The sequence below is a fragment of the Guyanagaster necrorhizus genome, assembly GCF_019112545.1.
Source record: "Guyanagaster necrorhizus MCA 3950 unplaced genomic scaffold BT62scaffold_32, whole genome shotgun sequence".
NCBI lineage: Eukaryota > Fungi > Basidiomycota > Agaricomycetes > Agaricales > Physalacriaceae > Guyanagaster > Guyanagaster necrorhizus.
This window is the reverse complement of record NW_025064911.1, coordinates 150524-175893: the sequence shown is the minus strand read 5'-3', so window position 1 is coordinate 175893 and position 25370 is coordinate 150524. Positions and strand designations below refer to the sequence as shown.

The following is a 25370-nucleotide window of genomic DNA, read 5'->3' as shown; positions in this document are numbered from 1 at the left end:
TACCTACAGTCTCAATTTCTTTGTGGTTATTCACTGCAAATGTCATTAATGGGGTGAATGCTATCATATGGAACGGGAATGTCCGCATCGTTACTCCAGTGTGGTGCGACATCGGTAAGTGCGATGAACCTCCTTCCATCAACGGTACTTACGCGGTGATGTTATATAGCCACAAAGATCATCGGCCACCGTTGCTCTTCCTGCATCTCTGTTCTGTCTTTGTGTCCAGCTTGAAAGGATCTCTTCAGTTCGCCAAGTTAGTACTAGTGTCAAAGACAAACGCCGGCGAAAGATCATTGACGCCCTTCTCTGCTTTGGCGTACCCACCATCTACATGACACTTCGTGCGTTCTTCGATGCCCACTATCGTCGCCCATGATTGATTTTCTAATACATCGTTCAAGGCCACCTCTTCGACACTGTGGAAGATTTCGGTTGCAGACTAAATACCTACGTATCATTGTCCCCGGTCTTTCTCATTTGGGTACCATCATCGTTCTTTTCCTTTGCTAGTACGCCACCTACTCCGGTATCACCTGCGTATCTCACTTTTCTTTCATAGGCTTCGCATTGCACCACTTCATAATACGACGCATCACGTTTGCGAGACATCTTCGAAACTCAAACTCGGCACTAACACCCTCGCGATACTTCCGACTTATGTCCATGGCGCTCGTGCAAATATTTTGGGACGTATTTGGGGAGGCCCTCCGGAATGTTCTCCATCTAGTGTTGATGTGCTGTGATCGGTTCGCCCTTCAGTCCCCACTTTTGTGGCCCAACCAAGAGTATGTTTTCCTTCTTCTGAAAGGATTTTGAGGCTACTGTGTCCCTTCGGTCAAGGTCGAATAGAGAAGACCTCGATATGAATTATTTCTGCGGGAGTAGAGTCCTCTGAGATCTGATGCGCAGGTCTATTCTACTTTGTCTGACATTTCAGGGACGGTAGTTCTTCTTCCAATCCCTGAATTTCGGATATACCTTATTCAGTTGTGGCGTATGCGTCCGCGAGGAGAAAGTGAAGCATCTTTCAAATTCAGATAGAAGATAATCATGCCGTCTGAACGACGATGGTTCCCAAGTACGAGGCTGTGATATATCGTTCGCCGGTGTCGTATGGATTTCTGTGAAGATAGCAATACATACGAGCCCTGATCGAGATCGAACGATCCAAGATTTACCGTCGACCCTGAGATCACTACTTTTGCTAGTGTTTTTTGCAAAGGAAAGTCTGAGATTATCGATTTTGGTTTCGCGAACCAGGAATTTCAAGACAGACGTATTTCACATACTCAGTGCTGCCAGGATGATCTAACCCGTTGACTACAACGAGGAAGGGAAGGAACAATGGGCGTATCAAATGGAGAAGCAGTCCTTTCTAACTTAACTGGACATTCAAACTCCGCATTATCTTTTGTACACTGACAATGGGGTCCTTTATAAAAGAGGAGAAGAAAATGGTCATGTCCCTGCTCTTGCGATATACAAGTCCCTCGCGCGACGTTCAAGATCTTTCCCTCCTTCTTTTGACTCCGACTTCGTGCGATATCCGTCATGCGGTCCTCGGACCCCACCTACCCACTCTTTCCTATCTTCGCATTCTTTGGGTTTATTCTCCCCCTCATTCCCCTTCAATGGCATCTAGCAGCGTGGAACTCTGGAACATGCTATTTCATGATATGGGCCTCCCTCGCAAGTCTCAATCAATTCGTAAACTCGATCGTGTGGGCCGACAATGTTACCAACTGGGCACCATGGTGGTGCGAAATTTGTACGGGCTTTTCATTCCTTGCCACCTATACTGTCTTTGACGCTTGCTGCAGCCATTCGAATTCAGATTGGTGCCTCTGTTGCTGTACCTGCGTCCTGTATGTGTATTCAAAGACGGCTCTACCAAATCGCGAGTGTGCAGGCGGCGTCAGTGACGCCCGCTGAGGTTCGTCACTACAACCATTGTCGTAATGCAATGTGCTGACATTGGCGTGTTGTATCCAGAAACGACGCGCTGTTCTCGTCGACAGCCTTATTTGCCTCCTTTTTCCTTTGTGCTTTATTACTCTGCGTTCGTATCGTCTCATACGCGTACTAGTCAGGCTGAAACTCATGTCCTACATAGAATACGTTGTACAAGGCCATCGTTTCAACATTTATGAAAATATCGGCTGTGCTCCTGCCATCTACAACACATTGCTCTCTTATTTCATTAACTTCATGTGGCCCATCATCATCGGACTGATATCAGCGTTTTACTGTGGTAAGTTTCTTTCACATACGTTTGCTTTCCGCGAAATTAATCGCCAATTGCCTTCACCAGTCCTTACACTTCGCGCCTTCCATCGCCGCCGCCTAGAATTCAGCCAATTCCTGTCTTCCAACCAATCTCTAACCATCAGCCGATACTTTCGACTCATGGCTTTAGCCACGACGGAAATATGCTGTACGACGCCACTGGCGATAGCGGTGCTCTGCCTTTGTGCGACTTCAGAGCCGATTGAGCCATGGAGGAGCTGGTCGGATACGCACTATCAATATTCACGCATCGTTCAAGTACCTGCACTGATCTGGCGATCGAACGAAATGCTTGTGGCGTCTTACGAGACTTCACGATGGATAACTGTCCTATGTCCCTTGGTGTTTTTTTGCTTTTTCGGATTTGTACACGAGGCGAGGAAGCACCATCGTGCTCTATTCAATGCCGCCCTTAAACGACTTGGGTACCAACAACCGCCCCTGCCTCCCCAGAAGGATCCTTCGTAAGTCCCCCCCCCCTTCCAATGTCAATTGTTAACTGACCGAAGTGGTAGTCAACAAAAGCCGAAGCCCCCGCGAAAATTTGCTTTATCGTTGCCAGAATACTCCCCTTCCAGTTCGCTCGCTACAGACTGTACACCTCTTCAAGATATCAAGGCACCCCCAACACCTACTTCTCCATCTACCACTATGACGGTGGATGACACAATCTCGACATCTGAATCTTCGACTGTGCAGCAGTCGCCGCAATTTCCTTACTTTAATAAGGAGGAGAAAGATTTTGACGAGAAACCCGAACCTACTGGCAATCTGGAAAATCAGTACCATGCTATATGATAAGCACTTATTTACTGTATCAACTCCGTCTTCAATGTATCTTTTATCTTTTACATACTTTACTTTGCAACAAAGACTTGCCATGAAACGAAATGTACGCGATGCGATGTCGCCAAAGAAATAAATAGAGTTTCGTAACGAGTTCCGCAAGTTAATGGATAACTTACCGTGAGGATTTGGTGACAAATAATGGTCCCAGTAGATTTTATGTCCCGATGTGACATCCCTATTTTATTGATACTTGGTTCCCGTAAGTCCGAAAGCTGGAACGGCTTGTTGATGTGATATTCAGGACAAAATGATCCAAAGAAGGAGGAATTTACCTTTCCAGGTTGAGCGGATCACCAAAATATTGCAATATTTTCAGCGTCTTGAGCATCTACAAAGGGTACGGACCCTGTTGTAAAATCACCTTAAGCATTTAACTGATTTGGTGCATTAAATCCTTACAAGAAATCCCAATAATTAATAATGCGGTAACTCTAAGATGCCCTAACATTAGCTAAACCACCAACTCAGCGCAATATGTCGCATCCCCTTCACTACCATTAGCACTCCATGGATACCTTCATCAGCCTCTCCGTCGACACCGAACTCGAGCCTTCCCTCGATCTCCATGTGTGTACTGCCATGGTCAGCATCGAAGAACTTGTCCCAGTACCAATCAACATGGAACACTATGATTCTGGTAACCCCATTGCTTTCTGTGTTATTGCATAAGTCGGGAGATAGAGGTTGGTCTATTTTTTTGTAACACACCACGAAGTGCCGAGCAGTGCTCCTCCAGGCTTGTCATTGCTCCTAATCTGGTAGAGCCTAAATAACTTATGCCTTGAGGCTTTCGATTTCTTGTGCATCTTCGGTTTCTCTGTCAATCTGCCTCTTCTTACTGTTTTCTCTTGTAGAGAACCCATTCTCAATGGAGCCTATTGTCTTTACTTAAAACTGTACTTCTCTCAGCATTATTGTACGTCGACCCTTATCCTGATGGCACTACCGCTGATGGATTTTAAGCACTTTGATAGCGTGCGCTCTTTGTCTCTTTATTCCATGTGATAGCCCACCCTGATCCTGTTGGAGGATATCCATACGTTTCATCTTATCTTACTTTTGATCACTCACTCTATTTGCCTTATATATACTTACACCTCCTGTCGTTTCCCGATCACCTATATAGTCCAGCCATTCCTATCTGTATGCCTCAGTCACTTCACCCATGTTGTGCCCGACTGAGGTATGTATATCCCTACTGTGCTTATGACTATGATACTTACACTCGTTCGTAGATACTCACATATATTCTTCTGTCAATAGGTTATGGGCTCTGTTGCCTATAACTACTCAGTCAAGAAGAATATGCAACGGAATTTCGACTCAACTTACCGCTTGAATTTATACCATACCACTACTCTCACCACTTTACACCACACCCCTAAATGATGTTGTCGATGTCGGGAGTCACTATCCTCCCTGACACGAGTAGCCATTTCAATGGAAAGAACTACGCCTCATGGAAACTCCAACTTACTGAGTTACTGAAGGGAAAAGGCCTATGGGGATACATTGCAGGAACTACTGTCTGTCCTGCCATCCCCACCACCACTACCACAGCCATGACTACTACCACACCCCTCCCACCAGACCCTACTCCCATATACTCATCCTCTCCCTCGTATGACGAGTGGGTCTTTCGTGATCAGCTCGCCCACTCGAACATCGTCCTCAACGTTCTCGACCCTATTGGTCTAGGGGTCAAGACTGATGGAACGGCAAAGGAATGCTGGGACTCTGTTGCTGCGGAACATGCAAAGAAAACAGATATAGCCCTTTCCGAGGCTGAGGCATTGCTGAATACGGCGAAGTTTGACAGGAACAGTGACATCAATATCCACGTCGCTGACCTGCGCACGAAACGACGAGCTGTGAATGACCTCCGAACCACAGCATTGAGTGATCAGAAGTTCAAGGGAATAATTATTCGCTCGATAATCCCGACTGATCACTGGATGCCTATCCTCCCAAGTTTATACGGCATGCCAATGTCCTCTGATGTGTTTTCCCATCTCCAAACCCATGCCACCACGCTTCGTGCAGCGAGTAAAGGTCCTGCCAACTCCCAAGCACTTGCGGCTGGAGTCAGAACCTCTGTCGTGGTACGTGGATGTCGCAATCCAGATTGCAAGACCCGTGATAAGACTAGGCACACCACCAAGAATTGTTATTGGCCAGGAGAGGGAAAGGAGAGACAATTCCCTGCCAACTTCGGCTGACCTCGCCGTGCAAACCAGGCAATCTCGAACACCACGGCTGATACTATGAGGCATTTTGTACTTGCTGTGTGTGCTACTACAGTGGAAGCCGATCGTGATGATGATGGCATTGTAATTGAGGATGGCAGCACTGGCGAGAGGATATATGAGTGGAATGGTACCCATTCCTTCTGGTGCTGGGATAAAACAGAGAGCAGCACTATATTGATGTCAAAGGTTGAAGAAGAGACAGACCTCGAAATGCCTCCTCTCACTGACGTCGATGACTCTGATGATGAAGATGTTGCTGGAGATGATGAGATACCTTCTGTCAAGAGTATAGACACTAGTAAGGCTAACATTGAGAATGTAGGACACTTTATATACAAGGCTGACCCTGCTACAACAGCCTTTGTCACGACTACATTTGAAGGCCGTACCCCAGCCATCACTCTAACCTTCATGGATTCTGGCGCGAGCGACTACTTCTTCAGGAATCGTGATGACTTCACAGAGTATATGCCAGTAGCTTTCCGTACTGGCTCATCTGCAGTTGAGGGAAAGGGAACGTTCGAGATTCTGGGCCAGGGTACAGCAACAAAGATCTTCAGACTGAATGGAAGAGATGTTAAGCTCACCTTCAAAAATGCCTTGCATTCACCTTCACTCGCCGCAAATCTCATCTCCGTAAGCGCCTTAGACAAGGCTGGGTTGTCAACTGTGTTCTCTGATGGCCGTGCAGTTGTTCAGGATAAGTCTGATAAAGAGATCTTTGCTGGGTGAGGCTTGGATGGCATGTATGTGCTGGATGCTGCACCTAGCCTCCAAGCTATGGCATCCCACACATCTCCCACTTCGCTGAGTACTTAGCACCGCCGTTTTGTCCACATGAGCCCTGCAAAAATCGAGGAGATGGCATCAAAAAGGCTGGTGGATGGCTTGGAAATTACCTCAGAGCCTATTCAGGGATGCTGTGAGGACTGTATTCTAGCGAGACATGCTCACCGTCCCTTCGATGAGCCCACCGATCCCAACATCGACCCACTGAAGCTTGTTGCAACAGATATGTGGGGACTGTCTCAAACGGCATCACTGAGTGGAAAGACTTATATGATGATATTCGTCAATAGTGGTACATCGTTCAAGGCGGGGGAATTCCTGGCAGACAAAGCAGATGACACTACTGTGGCTGCTTTTGACAGATACAGGCACATGGCTGAGACCCAGACTGGCCGAAAGCTTAAGCGTATATGTGCTGATCGTGCTTTTGCAGGGGTAAAGTGGAAATAATATTGTGAGGAGCATGGGATCATCCTGGAATTAACCGCACCCCACTCATCAGCCCAGAATGGATTAGCTGAATGTGCCCTACGCACCACCATGGAGGATACAAGAGCTCTACTAAGTGACTTTGGCCTTGCCGACCGCTACTGGGCTGAGGCTGCCTCTATGTTAATCTTCACGCGAAACCTTGTTCCTTCGAGTCACCATCCTGGAGTGGTACCAGCAGAGGGTTTCTCGAAGTGACGACAGAACGTGGGATTTTTACGAGTGTTCAGATCCACTTGCTGAGCAAAGAAACCTATAGCTGGTGGGGTTTTGGTAGATGGCGGAAGCAAACTCGATGATCGATCAAAGAAATGCACCTTTCTGGGATACTCAGGGTCCAATTACTATGTACTTGATCAATCGGGACGTGTGTTCGTGTCTTGTGATATCATCTTTGATGAAGGACCAGCACACCGAAGTGTGAGTATGGGAGAGATGGAGGACGAACCTGCACTCACCACTTCTACTCATACCGAGATGCCTATGCCAACCGAGCCAACCGAGCAAATGCCAGATGCTCCCACAGAACCAACTCTTCGCCGATCAACGCGCTTAATGCGTCCCAGTGCTGATGCTGCCGAATCTCTGATGTCAAAGCAACGAGAGGCTGAGGCCCATGCAAGCAGAAATGACTGGGCAACCAACAGCAAACAGCCACATGCTTCAATGGCTTCTGGTAATCCACCTGACCCATATATCCCACGAAATCATCAAGATGCACTGCGTGTTGATGAAGAGCGATGGAAGGCAGCTATGGATGTGGAATACCAAATGCATATGATGAAGCATACATGGGATCTAGTCGACAGACCGGTAGGTGTGAACGTGATGGATTGTAAATGGGTCTATAGTATGAAATGGGATGGCGATGGTAACTGGATCAGAGACAAGGCGAGGCTCGTTGGGAAGGGCTATACTCAACAGTATGGACTCGACTATAATGACACTTGGGCTGCGGTGACCCGTCTCGAATCTGTACGGATGTTGGCTGCTGTTGCCGCAAAGCTCGATCTTGTCTTATGGCAAGTGGACTTCGTTTCGGCATACTTGAATAGTGAGACAAAAGAAGACATCTATATGTGTCAGCCCCCAGGGTACATAGTCAAAGGACAAGAGGATAAGGTGTGCAAACTTGTCCATACTATTTATGGGACTATGCAGGGTGGCCATGATTGGTTCGAGATGCTTGAGAAAACCTATGAAGACCTTGGATACCGTGCATCGAAGGCAGACCCATGTGTACGCACCATTGGCAAGCCTGGAGATGAGTATACCATCACAGACACTTACACTGACGATGTGTGGGGAGCATCGTCGACTACAGAGGAGGCGAGCCGACGGAAGAAGGAATTAGAGGAGAAATGGGAGCTCACCAATATGGGGGAGAACCATTATTTTCTGGGGATGAAGATTGAACAAGACCTTGAGGCTGGCACCATCACCTTCTCGCAGCGTCCATATTGGGAGAATGTATTTTTGGACTTCAACCTTGGATACGTACGATCACGGACCACCCCCCTACCTGTTGGAATCGTACTCGACATGTCACAGTCTCCGAATACCCAAGCAGAGAAGGATGCTATGGAAAGATTCCCATACCGACGACTGCTAGGCCGCGTTATGTGGGGACAGCTTGCAACTCGTCCCGACTTGTGCTTTCCTGTGAGCCTGCTCGCTCGCTTCCAGTCTAACCCAGGAATAGAGCACTGGAAAGCATTAATACATGTCCTTGGGTATATAAAGGAGACAATGGACCTTGGTATCTCCTTCTCGTGTGAGCAGCCGTTAACACCTGTTGGATTTGTAGATGCGGACTATGGAGGTTGTAGGGACACAACTCGTTCGACGTCTGGCTACGTCTTCACCATGGCGGGTGGTCCGATTTGCTGGAGCTCAAAGCGTCAGGCTACCGTCGCCCTGTCCACTGTCGAGGCTGAATACATTTCCCTTACTTGTGCGGCGCAACAGATGATGTGGATATTGTCTTGGATGGATGAGGTCCAACTACCTCAGCCTCGCCCCGGTGTATTGTACGGTGACAACCAGGGTGCTGTAGCATTAACAACAAACACATGGTCCCATCAGAAAGTCAAGCATATCCGCATTCGAGAGCATTTCATTAGGGAGCTCGTGAAGGACGGTGAATTACGTGTCGAGTTTGTTTGAGGGAACGCAAACCCTGCAGATATGTTCACCAAGCCCTTGCCTCGTGATATGCACAATGGTTACCTCGAGATGCTCAATGTTATCCCAGTAGATTGAACGGATATGGGGGAGTGTTGGAGGATATCCGTACGTTTCATCTTATCTTACTTTTGATCACTCGCTCTATTTGCCTTATATATACTTACACCTCCTGTCGTTTCCCGATCACCTATATAGTCCAGCCGTTCCTATCTGTATGCCTCAGTCGCTTTACCCACGTTGTGCCCGACTGAGATACTCACATATATTCTTCTGTCAATAGATCCTCACCTGTTGACTCTCTTGTTCAACCGCCTTTCTTTTCTTCTACTTTATATCCAACCTTCGGTGTCAATTTTTTCACCCTCCATTTATTCAATTCGTTTTTCTTACATCGCTTATGCCTCGCTGTATTACCAGAAACACGGGGACTTGAAGAGAAATTCAAAATTGTACTGCGTTCTGACGATTGGCGGTGAGAAATACCTTGCAACAATGATAGCAAGGATCCCAAGACTTCAAAATTCAAAGGTCACGACAATAACGACGCCGAGAAGCTCGTCGCCTTCCTCGTTGCACGATGGTGAACAAATAACCAAACTTTGTAAATCTTTCTTTACCCTGCCTCTCGCGCTTTCCATGATGAATATCTCGGGCTACGGGCCATGGCAGTCAGGTATTGCAAAGGCCGAGTTTGTGTTCACGTTGTGTAACGCGGGCGCTGGGGACTAGACGGGCACCCGAGCAGCACTCATACTGAAATTGATATCAGAATGCGGGACTGCCCGTTGGCGACATTCAGCCCCCAGTATCTACATCCAATTCCGTCTTCAGTGCTCAGGATGGTTACTGTAAGTATTCCCTTATGTTTTTATCTGATAACAGTAACAGTCTATAGATGAAGTATCCCTATTGAAGTTAGCCGAGCCTTACATTTAACCCCGCTCTTCAAGGATCTGCCTCAAATGCGTTGCGTCGGTAATTTCTTGAGATTATGTTCGTCAAGTTGACCCTCAATCGAAGGCCAGCACTGCATGCGCGCTCCAGTGAAATTCGACTCGAGAGAGGGCTTGAAGGAAGAAAGGATTGGTCCACGATATTGCTCAAGATTGCAACATCTGCGAGATTTTGGAGCTGTGCGCACGAGTGACGACCATTAAGGCTCAGGCACCCTCGGCAAATTGGTGCAGCGCACGCGATATCTCCAGATTCCGTGGTCCTTGCTGACACCATCATTTAGGTCTATGCGTCATCGATAAGATGGTGGTGGGAGATAAGCCAAGATGAGCGAGCCGGGTCATGCGCGGAGAGGAGAGGAGGGAGTGCATAGGAAGGGGATGGCGTGCGGAGGGAGGTGGGTGTGTCTGTGCATAGGATCACAGAGTTAGACACAGAGCGAAGGGCCTGCCAATGCCCCGCTATAGGCGTATCCGTTGACGTTGACTGCCCCGTCGACGATTACGGGAGTTTCTGCCTTATCGCCTGATTCGTTTACTTCCGGCCCCTTCAAATTCTGCTGCATCTCCCAGAGTTATCGTACGTCATCCTCCACTCCAATGTCACCACCACTGATTCGTCCTAGGACAGTGTGCCCGTGTTAGTTTTCTTTTCTCCGCGTGATAACCCCATACTCTCTCATCCATTCGACTGCCTTTCTTTCACTCTACCTTCTTTTGTTCTCTATTGTCTTCTCGCACCGCTGTATTACCAGAAACACAGAGAAATCCAAAGTTTTGTACTGCGTTCCGATAATTGTGTGCTGCTGACAGAAACCAGGCTCAATTTCCACGCTCACTCGATTAGGCGCGTACACCACGGCCCAAGCACATGCCATCCATATCCGAAATGCGTGTTAGTTAGACAAGTATGTGAACCGCAAAGGCATCGTTACGCTAAAACGGAACGCAATGGATTCACAAGAGCTCTGTACAATATGTCTGTGTCAGTCTGCTGATTTCATCGGAGTCAGACATCAAATAATCACGGATTTACATGATGTAAGCACCAACTTGCTCATACCCACCCATTCATCTTCATATTGTTACGAACACTTCTGTGAGAAGGAAGGAAGATGAAGCTATCATTGGAAGTGTTCACCTTCAATTCCTTTTGACTGGTATTGCCAGTTTCATGCACCCTGAAGAATTAGGAGGTTTAGTGTGTGAGAAATGTGTGGGCAGTAGATGGTTCTCAGATATAGATGGAAAAGAGAATGCAACCTCAGTCAAGTAGAGATCAATGTATCGATTGGGAACATCAACAAGGTGCTGTGATAGTCATTCCAGCTAGTAGCCACAGTTTTAATTTTCTCCTGATTGATACTCTGTCTCACTTTAACCAGGGGATGGTAGCTCAGTGGGTCAGATCATTTCAGTTTGGTGTTCATCAACTCAGACCCCCAGAAACAATTGATTGAGAGTTAAAAGTCAGATCCTCCAACATCATGAATGACCACCATTTCTCTCAGTCATTCACCACGGTACTAACTACAGTTGCACCACCATTGCTTACTTTTCATCCATTGGCCAAACATCTGTATCTCTTCCATGGTGAGTCTCTATCCACTCCTCAAAGGCCAAATCACTCAAGAATGAAAGGAAACTGCCCCTGGAGATGATTTCAAGGTATTATTCACTTTTTAAATTTTAATCATCTATTGAGAATTCTTCTTATTCTCAAAGGGGGCATTCAAGGACCATTTACTTTCTATGCAGGAGACAATCGACTCTCTCTGTGTCATGGAGACGTCCTTTTTTCACACCATGAACTACTTGATAACCCAAGTCGCGATATGCGCTCCTTCACAAAAACCAACCACGTTTGCTGTTCTAGAGCCCCTCCGAGACGCTGCAGTTGATTTCCTCCATCCTCTGGTCGAAGCATGGAAGTTTATGTGGAGTGTCATGGATTTCAATTCATGCATTTTAAGAGATGAACCACTCAGTGAATGGAAATCATGGTTTTACGCCAAACTTTATGCTTCCATGCGATTGAACATTCAACACGCTAGGGATGTCTTTCCTCTCCTCGAAGCGACTATCGATAATGCCGAGGCTCCACTAATGACCGAACTACGAGGATCCTACATTCATGAGCTAATGCTCCGCATGTTGAAGTGCTTCCCGTGCTCGTCATTTATGCGGGTGGATCTGCTGGACGACTTACCTCAATTGATATCCGATCTCCGCAGCTACAGCCAAGGTACCATGCGGTGTTTCAACATCGCTGAAGGCATTGTCGTGCGCTTGCATGAATTCTGTAGCCACAAAGAGCTTGTGGAGGAGGAGCGCGAAGAGATTGGCAAGAGCCTTCATAATATGTCACGATATGTGATGCGAATCCGGCGTAAAAGTTGCGATCCACTCGATCTCGGGCTTAGAGGTAGCAAGCTATGTGTCAGACCTGATTACATGGGTCGGGCCTGCTAATCTTCGTAGGGACCCCCTACTGAGGTTTATGTACAATCTATAACTCTCAGTACTTTCTCCTACATGTTTCTTTATTAATGAATGCTGGATGGCTGTTCCAGTCTATGGATAACCTGAATCCTGATCGGGTACCAGGTCCGATGGGTACGATTACCCCAGGCAGGTCGGCGGCCACCCATGCTCTGCATAAACTCTGATAGTCAAGATCAAAATGCACGGGCTATACGATTTTGAAAATTTGTCATGGGGACTTCCCTTGTACCTTCAGTGCAATATTATGGGAGGCAACTCCTACCTTCGAGGCCAAGTTGCACACAGGTGAAGACCCTGTGTCCCAGCCATGCAGATTAAAGGTGTCCTCGTTGCATTGATGCTCATGGCGAACTGTTTAAACCTCCCTATTTACATCATTACGTCCAAAATTTGATGTTCTCATTTGATTCGGTACCGGTAAAGGATTGAGTCCAATCATAACAGTTGATTTTTTCCGGATGATATAATACTAGCTGTGTCCGGACAACACGATGATTTGCTGAAAGCTTATTTTCCTCGCGCCGCTATACTCCGTTATATTACCAGACCACGGTCCACAGGGACTTCCAGAGTATTCCATTCAACTGTTGAGGATGGGCAGGATTTGGTCTCCTCGCAGGAACACAAAGTGTATGCTTCCGGTGTAATAAAGACCGAGGAAAGGCTGAGAGAACCATTCTATATCGATTCGTAGATTATACCTGAATGCCTGAATAGAATGGGTTTGCCGTGACGCACGTAAGTTATCAGTTATCAATGAAAGATGGGAATCGACCGGGCAATGGCACAGCACATGTGAATCACTTTGAAATCAAGACATCTGGCACAATTCAACATATCCTGTCATAGCAACGCATGTTGACATCCATGTCACTGCATATCAAATCCGATATCCTCCGGTAGTATTGCGGGGATTGCAACTTCAGCGAACGGACATCACAAGCACATTCTTTTCGTAAAACCCGGCCATTCTCTCAGGGAGTAAAAACGATATTATTTGAATTCAGCATAAAACAGGAACAGTCAATCCGCAACCCTCAGTCGGTAAACCAGCGTTCGAGAGATCCCTGTACAAACAGGGACTCGTCAGGAAAATTTGCGGTGTCAAAGGAAGGAAAAATGCATACCTTGTTTTAGAGTAAATATTTAGCAATTTGTAATCGATAGCAATTTAAGTGTCTTTCGTCTTCCCCCGAGCAGCAGCCGACTGACCCTCATTTTTCGACTTGGAGTGATCCTTTGAAGACCCAGCAAGAATCTTCGATGAAGTGACAGCTGTGGGAGAAGCCAGAGGTTCTCCATCATCGTAGACATCCTGAGAGTGATATATGGATCGCTTTCGACTGGTCGAAATTGCATCATGATGAGCGGGCATCTTTTGCTTCTGGACATCACCTTGAGTAGATGAGGTACAGACTTCAGCACCGGAGGATACAGAAACAGGAGCTATAGTCGTTTTGGTGTGAGGATGAATACTATTGTTACGACTCCTGTGAGAAGGAACGAAGGTGTGGCTGACATTGGAAGTGTTCTTCTTCAATCCCTTTCGACTGGTATCACCAGTTTTCATGTACCCTGCAGTATTAGGAGGTTTAGTATGAGATGAAGTGATGGTCATGGGGCATCTGAAAGCAGTCTCAGTCGCTGAATGGTTAATGACCAGAGCATGGGCCTTTTCATCACCATCGCCAGTAATCGACGAAGTGCTGAAAGAAGTTGGAGAGTTGGAGAGTTCAGGAGACTCTGATGTGGGCCTAGCAGGAAGCTCAAGAGCAGATATTGCTGAAACACTGCTAGCAGCCCTGGTTAGAGGCCATGTGGGTGGTAGATGGTTCTCAGATATAGATGGAAGAGAGGATGCAACCTCAGTTACAAGGAGAGAGGTTCGAGATGGTAAAGGATCAGTCATATCGATAGGGGGCATCGACGAGGTGCCATGCACAGCGTGATAGTCATTCCAGCTGGCAGCTGCAGCTTTAATTTGCTCCTGATCGATACTCCGTCCCACTTCAACCGGCGAACGACACCCCAGTGGAGAAGATCGCTTCAGTTCAATTTTTGTCAATGCAGACCTTCCCTCCAGAAACTATAGATTTGCTTCAGTTGCATATTCCAAGAGATAGCGGACTTTCATACCGAAGCTTGGAAAGATTCAAGGAATTTCCTTGTACGCAACTTGTCAGGTAGTGCACCACGAGCTAATGCGATCGTGTTTAGTAGTCGCGATAAGGCCTTCCAAGCCCAAATAAGCAGATACGAGTGCTTTTGCAGAAGATAAGAAGCACGCGTGACTCTGGATATCCACTGTGACGCACTGGCACCTGCAGGAATGAATGAGCAAACACAGAGAACGAGCTCGTACAGTCGACATACCAGCATATGCCACTGTGCCTTGTATAATTGTCAGCGAAGTCCCAACTATCTTATACCAGCCTGAGCCTGAGCCAATCGAAGCATAAAGTGCCATTGTGCTGGTCAGGAGAAGCCCCGCTATCGAGCAGCAGCGCATAAGGTGATTGTTGACCATGACGATAATTTTGTTGTGGGTTGCGGAACCCTGGAAGCATAATCAGTATGAGATGTCATTCATAGAACATAGACTCAGTGCTGACGTTGTGTGTTTGCAAGGCTTCTTAATTTCGATATCTCGGCGTCGATTTTCAAACGGACTTCGAAACATCGCTGGGTAGTCGTCTCCTCGAAATATACTGTGTCGCTGTTCCCAATGACTTCCAGAATATGAGAAATCAATTTCTTGCAATCATTGTCGAGAATCCATCCACAACCCATAAAGTCAAGGAGAGTTGTCGTCATCGTAGCGAGACTCGACTGTGTCCCTGTCAATCTTTGGACGTCAGATAGAAGACTCCAGTACCTTCACGCACGCCTCCGAAAGTGTGGTGAGGTGGCCGAGCGGTCTAAGGCGCCAGACTAAGGTCGTGCGTACTATTGGACCAACTTAGTTTCTGATTTTGTAAATCTGGTCCGAAAGGGCGTGGGTTCGAATCCCATCCTCATCAATTGGTTTTTTTTTTTAATCCTGATTCTTTTAGTTAGGCTACTAGCAATTAGCGAACGTACCACAGAGCTTATACGGAAGACTTGGGGACTCATCTTTGAGGACACCGTCAATCTCAGCCCCAAGGTCTGAAAGATCCACAATGACCCTATGGCATGCTACAATGAGTTGTTGTCGTGGAACGTACGCTTCCAATCGCCCTAAGCTGCAGTCTATATGCAAAAATACGATGGACTGGAAAGCTATGTACATTATGTCTTGTTATAAATGCTGACGGGACCACTATCAGCAGTCAATTCCTTCTTACTGAAGCCGATCACGGTTTGGATGTGACTAACCTAGAAATCACAGCTACTCTCCAATCCGATGGTACTTTCATCCGAAACTCTCCCAACTGGGCTGCTTCAAAGTATATGCTCCCGACTGTTCCTGTTCTCGGTAACCTTACTATGGCATCGTCTGGTCTCAGCTGATCGTTGATGGCGAGAAGCGCGGTAATCAGGCCTTTTGTCGTTCAACTAGACGATGGCGTTCACATGTACAAAGTTTCCCAAAGCTAATGACCGATTAATCAGAGATTGGTTCCTGCTCGACTGGTACAACTCCAGTCAAGCATGCCATCACCCGCTTCACCCAGGACCACCTACCGTGGTGGCCTCACCCATCGGTGACAAGCCCTCGACTCATGCTGACTTCCTCGCTGCTATTTGGTGTGTCTCCGTCGGTACTCTCACTTTGGCTTCGGTCACCCTCCTAGCTTCGCAACCCGCCTCTCACATTGCGTACAGGTACTCCCTCCGGTCGGCATTCCTGCACAACCCATCATTGGCTTCCGTACCCATCAGATCCCCATTTGCACTGCGGTCGCACAGACGTATGTCATTGAGGCGTGGACGAAGAATGCGATTAAACACTTTATGGATCCCTTGGCATATCATCGAGCGAGGCATGCCATTGCCACCATCTACAAATCGGTGGTTATAGAGCATGTGCAGACCACCATTTCAACCTCTCAGAGAGGCTGGGTGCTCAGCGCTTGTCTGACTATGACCAGATCGTGACTAGGTTTGTTAGTTCTAATTCTCTATTTCATTGCAGCAGTTATCTGATCTTCCCTTAGACTGAGATAAGGAGAATTGTCATTGCTGAGGGTGATGTCCTTGTGCTGGCTATTCGTTAGTGCTCTGTTCTTCGCTTCGTCTTGATTCTTACCCTTCTGCAGGTCTCGCCTCCAGGACAAATATTCTGTCATTCTGTCTGGGACCGGCGCTCACAGTGTGGACACTGTCGTGTGATGTTACCTACCTGCCTGCCTGGCGGGCTCCTCCATCCTGACAATCTCCTCGCGCAGCGCAAGTCTTTTCCAGCCTTGTAAAACTACTAAAATATGAATAACCCAATCTACCAGTAGACGAGAAAGGCGACCTGATGATACGTAGCCAATCAAGCGGACTCCGTGGATAATACGACCTGGAGACATGTACGCGTAACTTGGGCCAAAGGGTTGGCATCGTTTAGTGGTACTGTTTACGGCATACTAACTTAGGTAGATAAACACTAGCTTAAAAAGAGCAGTCACAATACTTCCGGAGATAAGTTGCAGTATACAATTTACATAATTACTTGTCAGGGTCAGAACGTCCCTTGCAGGTCATGTACTACAATTCGTAGCAGTATCCGATCAGTCTTAGGTCAGTCCTCCCAAAAAATAAAACATGGAGAACAAGTGTCAGTTGACAGGCATGAACGGGTGTATTGAACGACTCTGATGCACTAGAATCCAGGACAAAGAAGGATAAAGGAAGTAAGTGCTCGGGGCTAGGGAAAATAAACGTATTTACATATGTTTACACCTTACTACTGCGCTCTACGCGTGAGGTCACCTATTGTACTTCGTTCCCCGTGGGTGCAACTCATGATCCTTGCCTTGGTCAACATGCTCTTCGCACTCCCTTTAGGTATATATGTCATATATATTGGCTTTAAGGGCGTTCTGCTCGCAACATGGGTGTCCTGAGCCGACACACACTATGGATTCTCACGCGTAGATAAAATCCCAGCGCTCATCTGGTGCAGCGATTACAGTTATGAGATTTCTGTCGAGCTCACTCGATGGTTATCCGTATTCTGCGCGTTCCTTTTCTGTGCCCTCTTCGGATTCGCAAGTGAAGCGAAGAAACCGTACAGTCATGGATATTCCAAGTTGATACTTCGACCGGTGGACGCCACAGAAATTAATTTCATTGCTACCTTGAATCACGCTCATCTTCATCGCCGCTGTGATCTTAGCCCTTACTGCGCGACCAACCGAGCTCAAACCCTGGATCCTACCAGGGATTGTAGGACCTACATAGTACCTTTTCTGTGACGATCCCCATAATTTTCTGGCTCCATTACAGGACGTAATATATACCCGGGCAACCACCGGGCTTGTTCACCTATCCCAATTTGGTCAACAATAATCCGATATGACAATCTTCACCAATAATTTGTCTTGCTTCAACTACTGCTCCTACTTAAACTACACCACTTATCTCCGCTTGCTGGAAATACGATATCTGCGAGCGAAAACCATAGTCTCTACTACCACACCAGCGAAAAGCATCCTTTTACCAATGAACTCTCTCGACATCACTCTCAGTCTCGAAGGCCCAGAGTCTTTCTTCCTCGAGTTCCCACCAGTCGACACCGAGCGAGAGCCGACGTACTCTGCGCACAGCGAGGGCTGAGTTATCGCATAAAACCGTATATCTACTACGACACTGGGCCTTTCGTACGTCCGCTTGTACTCAGTCGGGACATGAAATAAGGCTGCGAGCTACCTCGCCTTGAACTCTTCGCTCTTCTTTTCAACCCTCCAACCTCTCAATCTCTCCTCCGCTACTGCGCCTCCGTTCCTTTATTCGCCATCTCTCATTTTTGTAACTATGGTTAAGTAGGAAATTTCGTCTTCATACCTACTTCATAGTGTCCCTGTTTTTTTTCGCTGTGCTTGTTCGTGAAATTTCATGTCCGCAGAATCCAAGCTATTATATCACTTGAGCACTTGTGTCGTTTCTGTTCCTTGTTCCAGGGTCGAAGAATTGCTAATAGTCTCATCCTGATAATCGCTCTTTACATCACAACCGGCACAGATCGGCGCAGGCTGATGCAGCCCTTCACCTCTTCACTAAGTTCACTCGTTCTCAAAATGTTCGCTGGATATTGAAATAAGCTATATTGTTCGCTCAATATGATTGCAAGAATATTGTCACCTAAGGCAATTTACAGATGCATTTCGGCGAGTGGAAGATTCTTGATATTTCCTTGCAAGCATCAAAACTAAGCATTCTCAGATTTGCATCAATTGCAACGAGTATGTTACTGATTATCCCTATATCTCTCCTGCTGCGGTCTTTCCCTATGCATCTATTCAACCACCCGAACTCGGACGCAAAAAAACACATTGTTCGCTCGATGAGTCGAGAGCGGCGTCTTGGACCGGGAAGCTTGGCCATCCAAAAGGACAAACAATAGCTCATCCAAGTGCATTGTCTTTGCCGTCACAAGTGAAACATGTCTGGCCCACAAAGTGCTCTCCAATTATCATCCACGGCAACAAGTGCGAATCCGATATCACCGCCATTCTTCACTCGTCATAGTATCCATGGACGATTTTCTCTCTCTCGTCCTACCCGCACCAGAGGATGCCCCATTTCTTCTCGAGATGCCAGACATCTCAATAGCTGTCAATCAAGAAGCCGCCCCTGAACTACCTGGTATGATGTGCGTCATGGCATGAGTGTGGGGTGAGTTTGCCTTCGTTTTTCTTTGGTCGGGCACTGAGATAGCTCTGTGTCAGTTCAGGACTGTATTCAAGCCTGCGCCAAAGATAGCCTGCCGTCAACATAGTTCTGCCATGGTAAGATGCTCGGCCGTATCTCCTCTATCCACAGGTGCTGATCGTTTACTGCCGTCTACTGCCGTTCAGGCTTGTCTCTGTGGTTTTGCCACCGCGCTACCTCCCAAGCCACCACCAACTTCGACCTTCTCCTGCCTCCCCAGGCCCTTTATTCTTCTCCATTCCGTTCATTTTATCCTTACCTCTTCTCTGTCCTTTTAGGCTTCCGTATTTTCTCTTATTTATGTCGCACAGGGCGAAGAATATGTACGCACAGTAACAGACCCGCGAAGTGATGTTCGAAACGAGCAAGAATCAAAGCACCAAACCCAGTAATCAAGATAGTTAAGATGCTCGTGTAACCGGTAGGCGGTCAACGGTAACGAGAATGGACAGGCCTCCTGCGCGAGCGTCCACACCAATTTCGGAAATTTGCTACCGTAACGCCGTGTTGATCCTCCAAAGAACCGTGTCATTCTGATTTGTTCCCATGACGGGGCATCTAGGACCGCTTTCCTCCTGAAGACCTTTCATTGATGTCTGGTTCCGTCCCGTTAATCTCCTTCCTTGTTTGCAGACTTTACCCCTGCCCCCGAAACATGATTGTACCGTGGTCGATGACCGAAAAGAATGCGTCAACTTCTAGAAAATTTGAGAGACGCCGGTTCACTGCCATGCTTCACATAGAACATGCTGGAAGACATGAGGCAGGGATGCATTGAGCGATGTCACGATGACCGGTACCGAGAGAAAGCAGTTCCAAATTCCCGTACTATAGGCTTGCCGTTGACATTTTGCTCGCCAAGGTCAAATACTCGACTGCAGTCTTCTCTTCATGCCCGTCCAGCCCATTTATAGCTCACCTGGAAGGTTTCCTTGTCAGCGTGCGACTAGCGTTTCAAGCTTCAGACCGCATATACCGTGCGTGGCAACTGAGATGGGGTATTTTTTCCCAGTGGGAGGAGGCAGCCAATCTGAACTGTGAGTCAGTTCGGTGGGGATCACAACAGTGATGCCAACTCTGTACGGGAATGTTGAGTGCTGAGTCTTGTGATAGATCGCTGGCAGAATAGGCAAAGAGTCTCTCTCTCTCGGGCGAAGGATCCCAACTAGATAAATATGTACCGGCGAAGAAAGATCATCAAGTGTTAGCTTTTCCTTGAGTACCGGATCCATTGAACGACATATCTTCATACGGATCGTTCAGTCTGGTTTACGAGACTACCAAGTGTTGAGGTCATTGATGGGTGCAGCTTCCACACCAAAACGGCGCTCTTGTCGCAAGCTGCGGTTTGATCTACCAGGGTGAAGCGCAGAGAGTTTCCACAGTTACAGTTGAATATTCAAGCGACTGTTCACTGACGGTGGACATCGCTGAGACTCGGAAAATGCTTCCGCCACCGACCGGAACGACCGGATGCGTAAGGTGCTGACTAAGCAAACGGGCGCCTTCTAAGCAGAGCCTGAAAGGTGTTAATTACCGTCAGCTTGAAACTCGACCACTCTTTTCCGCTAAATGCACTGGGATATACTTGGAAGCTGCTGCGCTGCCTTGCTTGGAATACGTGTGTCTTAACTGCGTGAGGTATCGCGTGATGAAGAGGGTGTATCTAGCAGTGCTGTATCGCGTTTCAGCGAGCATTGTTGAGCTGGCCTGTCGTTAGCACGGAAAATTGATACAAGCCAGGACATATCGGTTGTTGATTGAACCTGATTCTGAAGTTCGTGATCAAGGTCATCTAGACTTTTTCCAGGCTACATCATCTGATGCTTATTCTAGGGATGTGAACAGAGAGAACCAGCGTGCAACATGCATAATGCCATGAGCCCGATGGGAAATCCATGTGTCGCATGGAAGCCTTGGGGAGCCTGAGAGGCCTTTTTCTCCATTGCGTTGGATCGATACCTTCTGTCTGTTGTTTGCTACTTTTATATCTACAGCACTGAGTCAAAAACCGGTGAGCGCCAAATTCTTGATTGGCATATTTTACACCACAGCACCCACTCGCGCACGCGGAAAAAACTTGATTTGCATTACCGTCAACTTCGGGACCGTCGTCTCTCTTGTTTTCAATTGTCATCTGCATCACGATATCGATACAACAAAAACTTCCCAAAGAAAAGTTTGTTTCGGAGGGAGTGTGAGCGGTTAGCGGTGGTATTCAATGTCCTTGTGCTTATTTGTCCAAAGTAGGAAACCGAAAAAAAAAAACGAGGTGGCTTCGGACGCCAGGTCTACAGCAGCCTGACCCCTCATGTCAGGCTCTGACTGGAAACACCCCTCCTGATTGCGCGCAAGGGAAAGCGCTCTGCCATGAAGCGTCGTGGCTTCGCACAGGTAACAGTGAGGTTAGGCGCCGAAAGGCTCTGTTAATTACCTTTCCAGGGGTGCCAAGGTGAATAAATATCTCCCCTTACACATCAGACGTTAATTCTAGCATCGCCTGAACTCTCCACTCTGACAATGTGCTCCATCGCTGCGTTCATAGTCTTTCTCTTCTTTCCGGTGGTGTACTATTGGTACTTCGTGAGAACTAAGGCCATCCGACACCTTCACGGCCCACCGCGGTCCTCGATATTACTAGGCAAGCTTTATTTCTTTGCGGAAATCTGTCAATACCTTAGCAGTCCACCCAGGCCACGAATTCGAACTACGTGCCCAACCCACCGCCGGCGGCCTAGAGACGATTTGGCAGAAAACGTACGGTAACACGTTTCGTATTGGGGGATGCTTCGCGGTAAGCGTTTTCTTGATTTTTGCTCATCACCTGACCTCGGTGCTATAGCAAGACATCCTGATGACCTCCGACCCCAAAGCTATCCAGCACATCCTCCGTGATTCTGGGTACCGCTACCCCAAAACGAAGGACATCGTGCATGTATGGGAGATGGCAGTGGGAAGAAGCGTCGTAGCTGCCGCAGGCTCTGCGCATCAGCGCCAACGGAGGGTCCTCGGTCCGGCATTTTCATCTATTCAGTTAAAAAAGTACGCCAGTGTGTTTAAGGCTACTGGCGTCAGGGTTTGTCGTTACACTCTTGCAATGGTTTACTCAAAATTTACTTCGGAATCAGCTCTGTGCGAAGATCCGTGAACTTGTCAGCGAAGCTCCGAGGGAGATCAACATGTTGAAATGGGCCGGCCGTGCTGCTTTGGATAATATAGGCCTAGGTATAATTCTCGGTGAGAATAGAGATCTCTTCTCACCATTGGGTTTTAGCCTCCTTGGGGTACAACTTTGCCGCCCTCGATGGAAGATCGTCCGAAATGGCAGACTTGATTCGACGTTCATTGTACGTCAGATCAGATCTTCCTCCGTTTCTATGTCCATTGCTCTCTGACATGTTTCAGTACTGCCCTCTCCAATGTATCGTCGACTCCCCTTGTAGTCTTGGCTCCGGCTCTCTGGAGATTCCTACCAAAATCGGTGCTATCCATCCTTGACAGGGTACCCACGCCGGAGAGTAAGATCTTCCGGCATTTCAACACCGTAGCAAGAAAGACCGCGCGCGAGACGATTAAGAATGCTCCCCGCAATGGTTCGAGGGATCTTGTGACTCTCCTAGGTGCATATATCTTTCGCTGCATCTGAGAACCTGCTGAATGTAAATAGCCATAGCATCCGACAAAGATTCATTGGACGAGGATGAGATCCTCTCGCAGCTGGCGTAATGACTAATTATCCCAGGTTTCACACTTTCTGACAGGTTGCATGTTGTCTGTTACTTTTAGGACATTCACTCTCGCCGCTGAGGATACTGTAGCGTCTGCGATGTCTTGGATGCTCTACGAACTCAGCCGGCGTCCGGGGTATCAATCCCAAGTTAGAGAAGAAATCACCCGCATAACGGATTATGAGACCATGCCTCTGCTCAACGCTGCCATAAATGTATTTGTCGCTTTATTTCTTTTTTCTTCAAATCAAGTCCTTACATGGGCATATAAGGAAACTCTGCGGCTGCATCCTCTCATGTTCAGCTTTTTGCGGTACTCAGCTGAAAACGACGTCATCCCTTTGAGTGAGCCCATCATAACACAAGCGGGCCAGAGGTGGAATGAGGTTCCAGTGGAGAAGGGACAGATGGTGATGCTTTCAGCGTATACGTACAATCGGTAGGACTGAGGTACCCCCCGACTCCCGAGGCTTATTCACTTTTGATTGCAGGCTTTCGAGTGTATGGGGCAAAGATCCTGACGTCTGGAATCCTGAACGCTTCCTCCAGGAAAGCAGCAGAGTTTCGGTCGGTCTACATGCGAATCTGTAGGCCTGTTTTATTCTCAAGTATTCACTGTAATTTGTGCTGAAAAGACCCCTAATAGCTTGAACTTCAGTTGAGCCACCGTCTTTGGGATAGACTTCAGTTATCTGATTAACCCTCACCTAGGTGACGGCGTCCATGGATGTATAGGGTGCGTTCCCTTTCCCATCCCTCCTTCTCTCTGACTTCAGTTTGTCTTCTGCGAACAGATGGAAGTATGGGTGCGTCCAACCCACTTCGGTGATCGCTTTCCACCTGACACGGTGACACCGACAGATTAATCCAACTACAAGTTATCATAGTGGAACTACTCAAATCGTTCGAATTCCTCGATTCTGGAGCGGAAATTCTCAATGGGAGTGCATTCGTGGGTTTGATACCCATCGTCAAAGGAAGGGAACAAGAAGGGATGCAGGTACCAGTAGTTGTAAAGGCGTTAACCTCCTAGTGCTGGCACTTTCTCGGGAGCACCGTTTACATGATAATTCGCGACTGTGGAGGAGGCCGAGCTAGTCGGCCGAAGTTTGCTTATTTCTTTACATAATTTGATGTTGATGAGAATACCTACCTACAGTCGTAGTCTAACTTGGTCTTGAAAGAGTAGAAAGTCAGTTATTGTCCTTGGAGGGGCTCAACGCCCGGACAATCATGGGTACTTGTACTCCCTCCTGTTCTCTTCCTTTAACGACGTGCATCAAACCTATTCCTGCTATTCCATTGAAAAGTTCCGCTCCAGAGTTGAGAAGTTCAAATGATTTGAGGAGTTCAACTGGGATGGCTTGGACTTTCAGCAACCCATATTTCCATCTGCAAAGTTTAGGTTTGAAGTACAAAGAAAAGAGCCAAGATCACACCCATTACAACTGTAGACACCATCGCCTGGTATGTTGAAGCCAGACGAGATGTGGCATAGTCGAGCGAGTCAGTTGTAGGAATAGAACACCGGAAGATGCACAATAATGCATGCGCTTCAGTTGCTGGAATGTATCATCATAAGATTATTATATAGTGGCTTGATCAAGATCGATTCATCTCCAAAGAGAGAACATTGGTCCCTCAGGAATGAAAAAGTCCATGCAAATATGATATATTTCATTGATCTCAGAAGGAAAGAGAGCTGCCTGCAATAACCGAGATTATGTATTGCAGTCAATTTTGCATGAAATAACACAACATACCAGTGCCATTCAGTTGAAGACATCTTGTTGATGCATTGATGTAGAGCCACTGCTCTAGCGATGCTAACACTGACATCAATTTATGTGTGACACGTGGGCCACTTTATCGAGGAGGACTGCTGATACTGCTCCAGTGTCATTAGGAACATCTTGGCAATATGGAAGTTAACTTGAGCAAAATAGTGGATCACTCTAATAATGGGTCACCAAAGGCTTGTCCAATTGTCCTTTCTCACTGGGCCTGCTAACTTTGGAGGAATGTTTTGGGCCTGGGGCAGTGAGCCATGCTTGCTCCCTCAGCCCATGTTAAAATGGGGTTTCCACCCTTGAGTTCCACTGCTGAGGAAATGCTTTATGCATGCCCTTCATGACAGTGTGGACTCAAGCCTCCTTATCTGTGCCATCCTCTGGTTCAGAGAGTCTGGTATAGAGGCTTGATACCCACTAAAACCTCAGCATCATCTTTAATAACTTCTTTGATCCATTCTGTTTGTCTACCATTTTCATTCATTAGAGTTTCTGCCCACATAGCCACAACAACCTCTGCAACTATGGCTTTTGTCCTCTAACATGCCTTGTTCATGAGCAAGCAGTCCATCCTTAGCCTGGTGTTTATGGTGGTGAGCCATCTATTGTGCACTTCTTGGGATGAGTGTCATTTCTCCATGTCATCTTCATCATTTGTTCTGCAGTTTCGATATTAGCCATGCTGATTCAGATATTAAG

At 47.2% G+C, this 25370-nt stretch overlaps 7 protein-coding genes and 1 non-coding gene across 8 annotated transcripts; 7 read left to right on the top strand and 1 right to left on the bottom strand.

The window, feature by feature from the left end:
• Window positions 1-78: 78 nt before the first annotated feature.
• On the top strand, window positions 79-898 carry BT62DRAFT_1010824 (STE3-domain-containing protein; the record flags this gene model as incomplete). The annotated part of the gene is made up of 5 exons (XM_043177692.1): window positions 79-114; window positions 170-344; window positions 405-512; window positions 563-788; window positions 844-898. The coding sequence occupies 5 exons, from the start codon at window positions 79-81 to the stop codon at window positions 896-898; spliced, it is 600 nt and encodes a 199-aa protein (XP_043035539.1).
• A 656-nt stretch (window positions 899-1554) lies between these two features.
• BT62DRAFT_906939 (pheromone receptor) lies at window positions 1555-2757 on the top strand (the record flags this gene model as incomplete). Its single annotated transcript, XM_043183654.1, has 5 exons — window positions 1555-1771; window positions 1824-1936; window positions 1996-2062; window positions 2117-2254; window positions 2315-2757. The coding sequence occupies 5 exons, from the start codon at window positions 1555-1557 to the stop codon at window positions 2755-2757; spliced, it is 978 nt and encodes a 325-aa protein (XP_043035538.1).
• An 8854-nt stretch (window positions 2758-11611) lies between these two features.
• Window positions 11612-12277, top strand: BT62DRAFT_1010819 (uncharacterized protein; the record flags this gene model as incomplete). The annotated part of the gene is made up of 1 exon (XM_043177691.1): window positions 11612-12277. The coding sequence occupies one exon, from the start codon at window positions 11612-11614 to the stop codon at window positions 12275-12277; it is 666 nt and encodes a 221-aa protein (XP_043035537.1).
• A 1014-nt stretch (window positions 12278-13291) lies between these two features.
• BT62DRAFT_996801 (uncharacterized protein) lies at window positions 13292-15124 on the bottom strand (the record flags this gene model as incomplete). Its single annotated transcript, XM_043190612.1, has 5 exons — window positions 13292-13377; window positions 13438-14396; window positions 14447-14631; window positions 14684-14867; window positions 14981-15124. The coding sequence occupies 4 exons, from the start codon at window positions 15122-15124 to the stop codon at window positions 13482-13484; spliced, it is 1428 nt and encodes a 475-aa protein (XP_043035536.1). The 3' UTR covers window positions 13292-13377; window positions 13438-13481.
• An 85-nt stretch (window positions 15125-15209) lies between these two features.
• Window positions 15210-15330, top strand: BT62DRAFT_t158. Its single transcript has one exon. It is a non-coding gene; the product is annotated as a tRNA-Leu (tRNA).
• Window positions 15331-15701: 371 nt separating this feature from the next.
• On the top strand, window positions 15702-18058 carry BT62DRAFT_1079571 (uncharacterized protein; the record flags this gene model as incomplete). The annotated part of the gene is made up of 4 exons (XM_043179502.1): window positions 15702-16039; window positions 16118-16203; window positions 17378-17668; window positions 17925-18058. Exons 1-4 carry the CDS (start codon window positions 15855-15857, stop codon window positions 18056-18058), a joined length of 696 nt encoding a protein of 231 aa, XP_043035535.1. The 5' UTR covers window positions 15702-15854.
• Window positions 18059-18975: 917 nt separating this feature from the next.
• BT62DRAFT_1010816 (uncharacterized protein) lies at window positions 18976-19431 on the top strand (the record flags this gene model as incomplete). Its single annotated transcript, XM_043177690.1, has 3 exons — window positions 18976-19094; window positions 19176-19230; window positions 19300-19431. The coding sequence occupies 3 exons, from the start codon at window positions 18976-18978 to the stop codon at window positions 19429-19431; spliced, it is 306 nt and encodes a 101-aa protein (XP_043035534.1).
• Window positions 19432-21285: 1854 nt separating this feature from the next.
• Window positions 21286-24014, top strand: BT62DRAFT_452827 (cytochrome P450). The gene is made up of 17 exons (XM_043180953.1): window positions 21286-21350; window positions 21404-21547; window positions 21596-21605; window positions 21699-21794; window positions 21847-21947; window positions 21996-22229; window positions 22282-22378; window positions 22428-22500; window positions 22559-22773; window positions 22821-22875; window positions 22940-23096; window positions 23154-23320; window positions 23373-23468; window positions 23528-23538; window positions 23593-23617; window positions 23676-23687; window positions 23743-24014. The coding sequence occupies exons 2-17, from the start codon at window positions 21524-21526 to the stop codon at window positions 23912-23914; spliced, it is 1545 nt and encodes a 514-aa protein (XP_043035533.1). The 5' UTR covers window positions 21286-21350; window positions 21404-21523; the 3' UTR covers window positions 23915-24014.
• Window positions 24015-25370: the final 1356 nt, after the last annotated feature.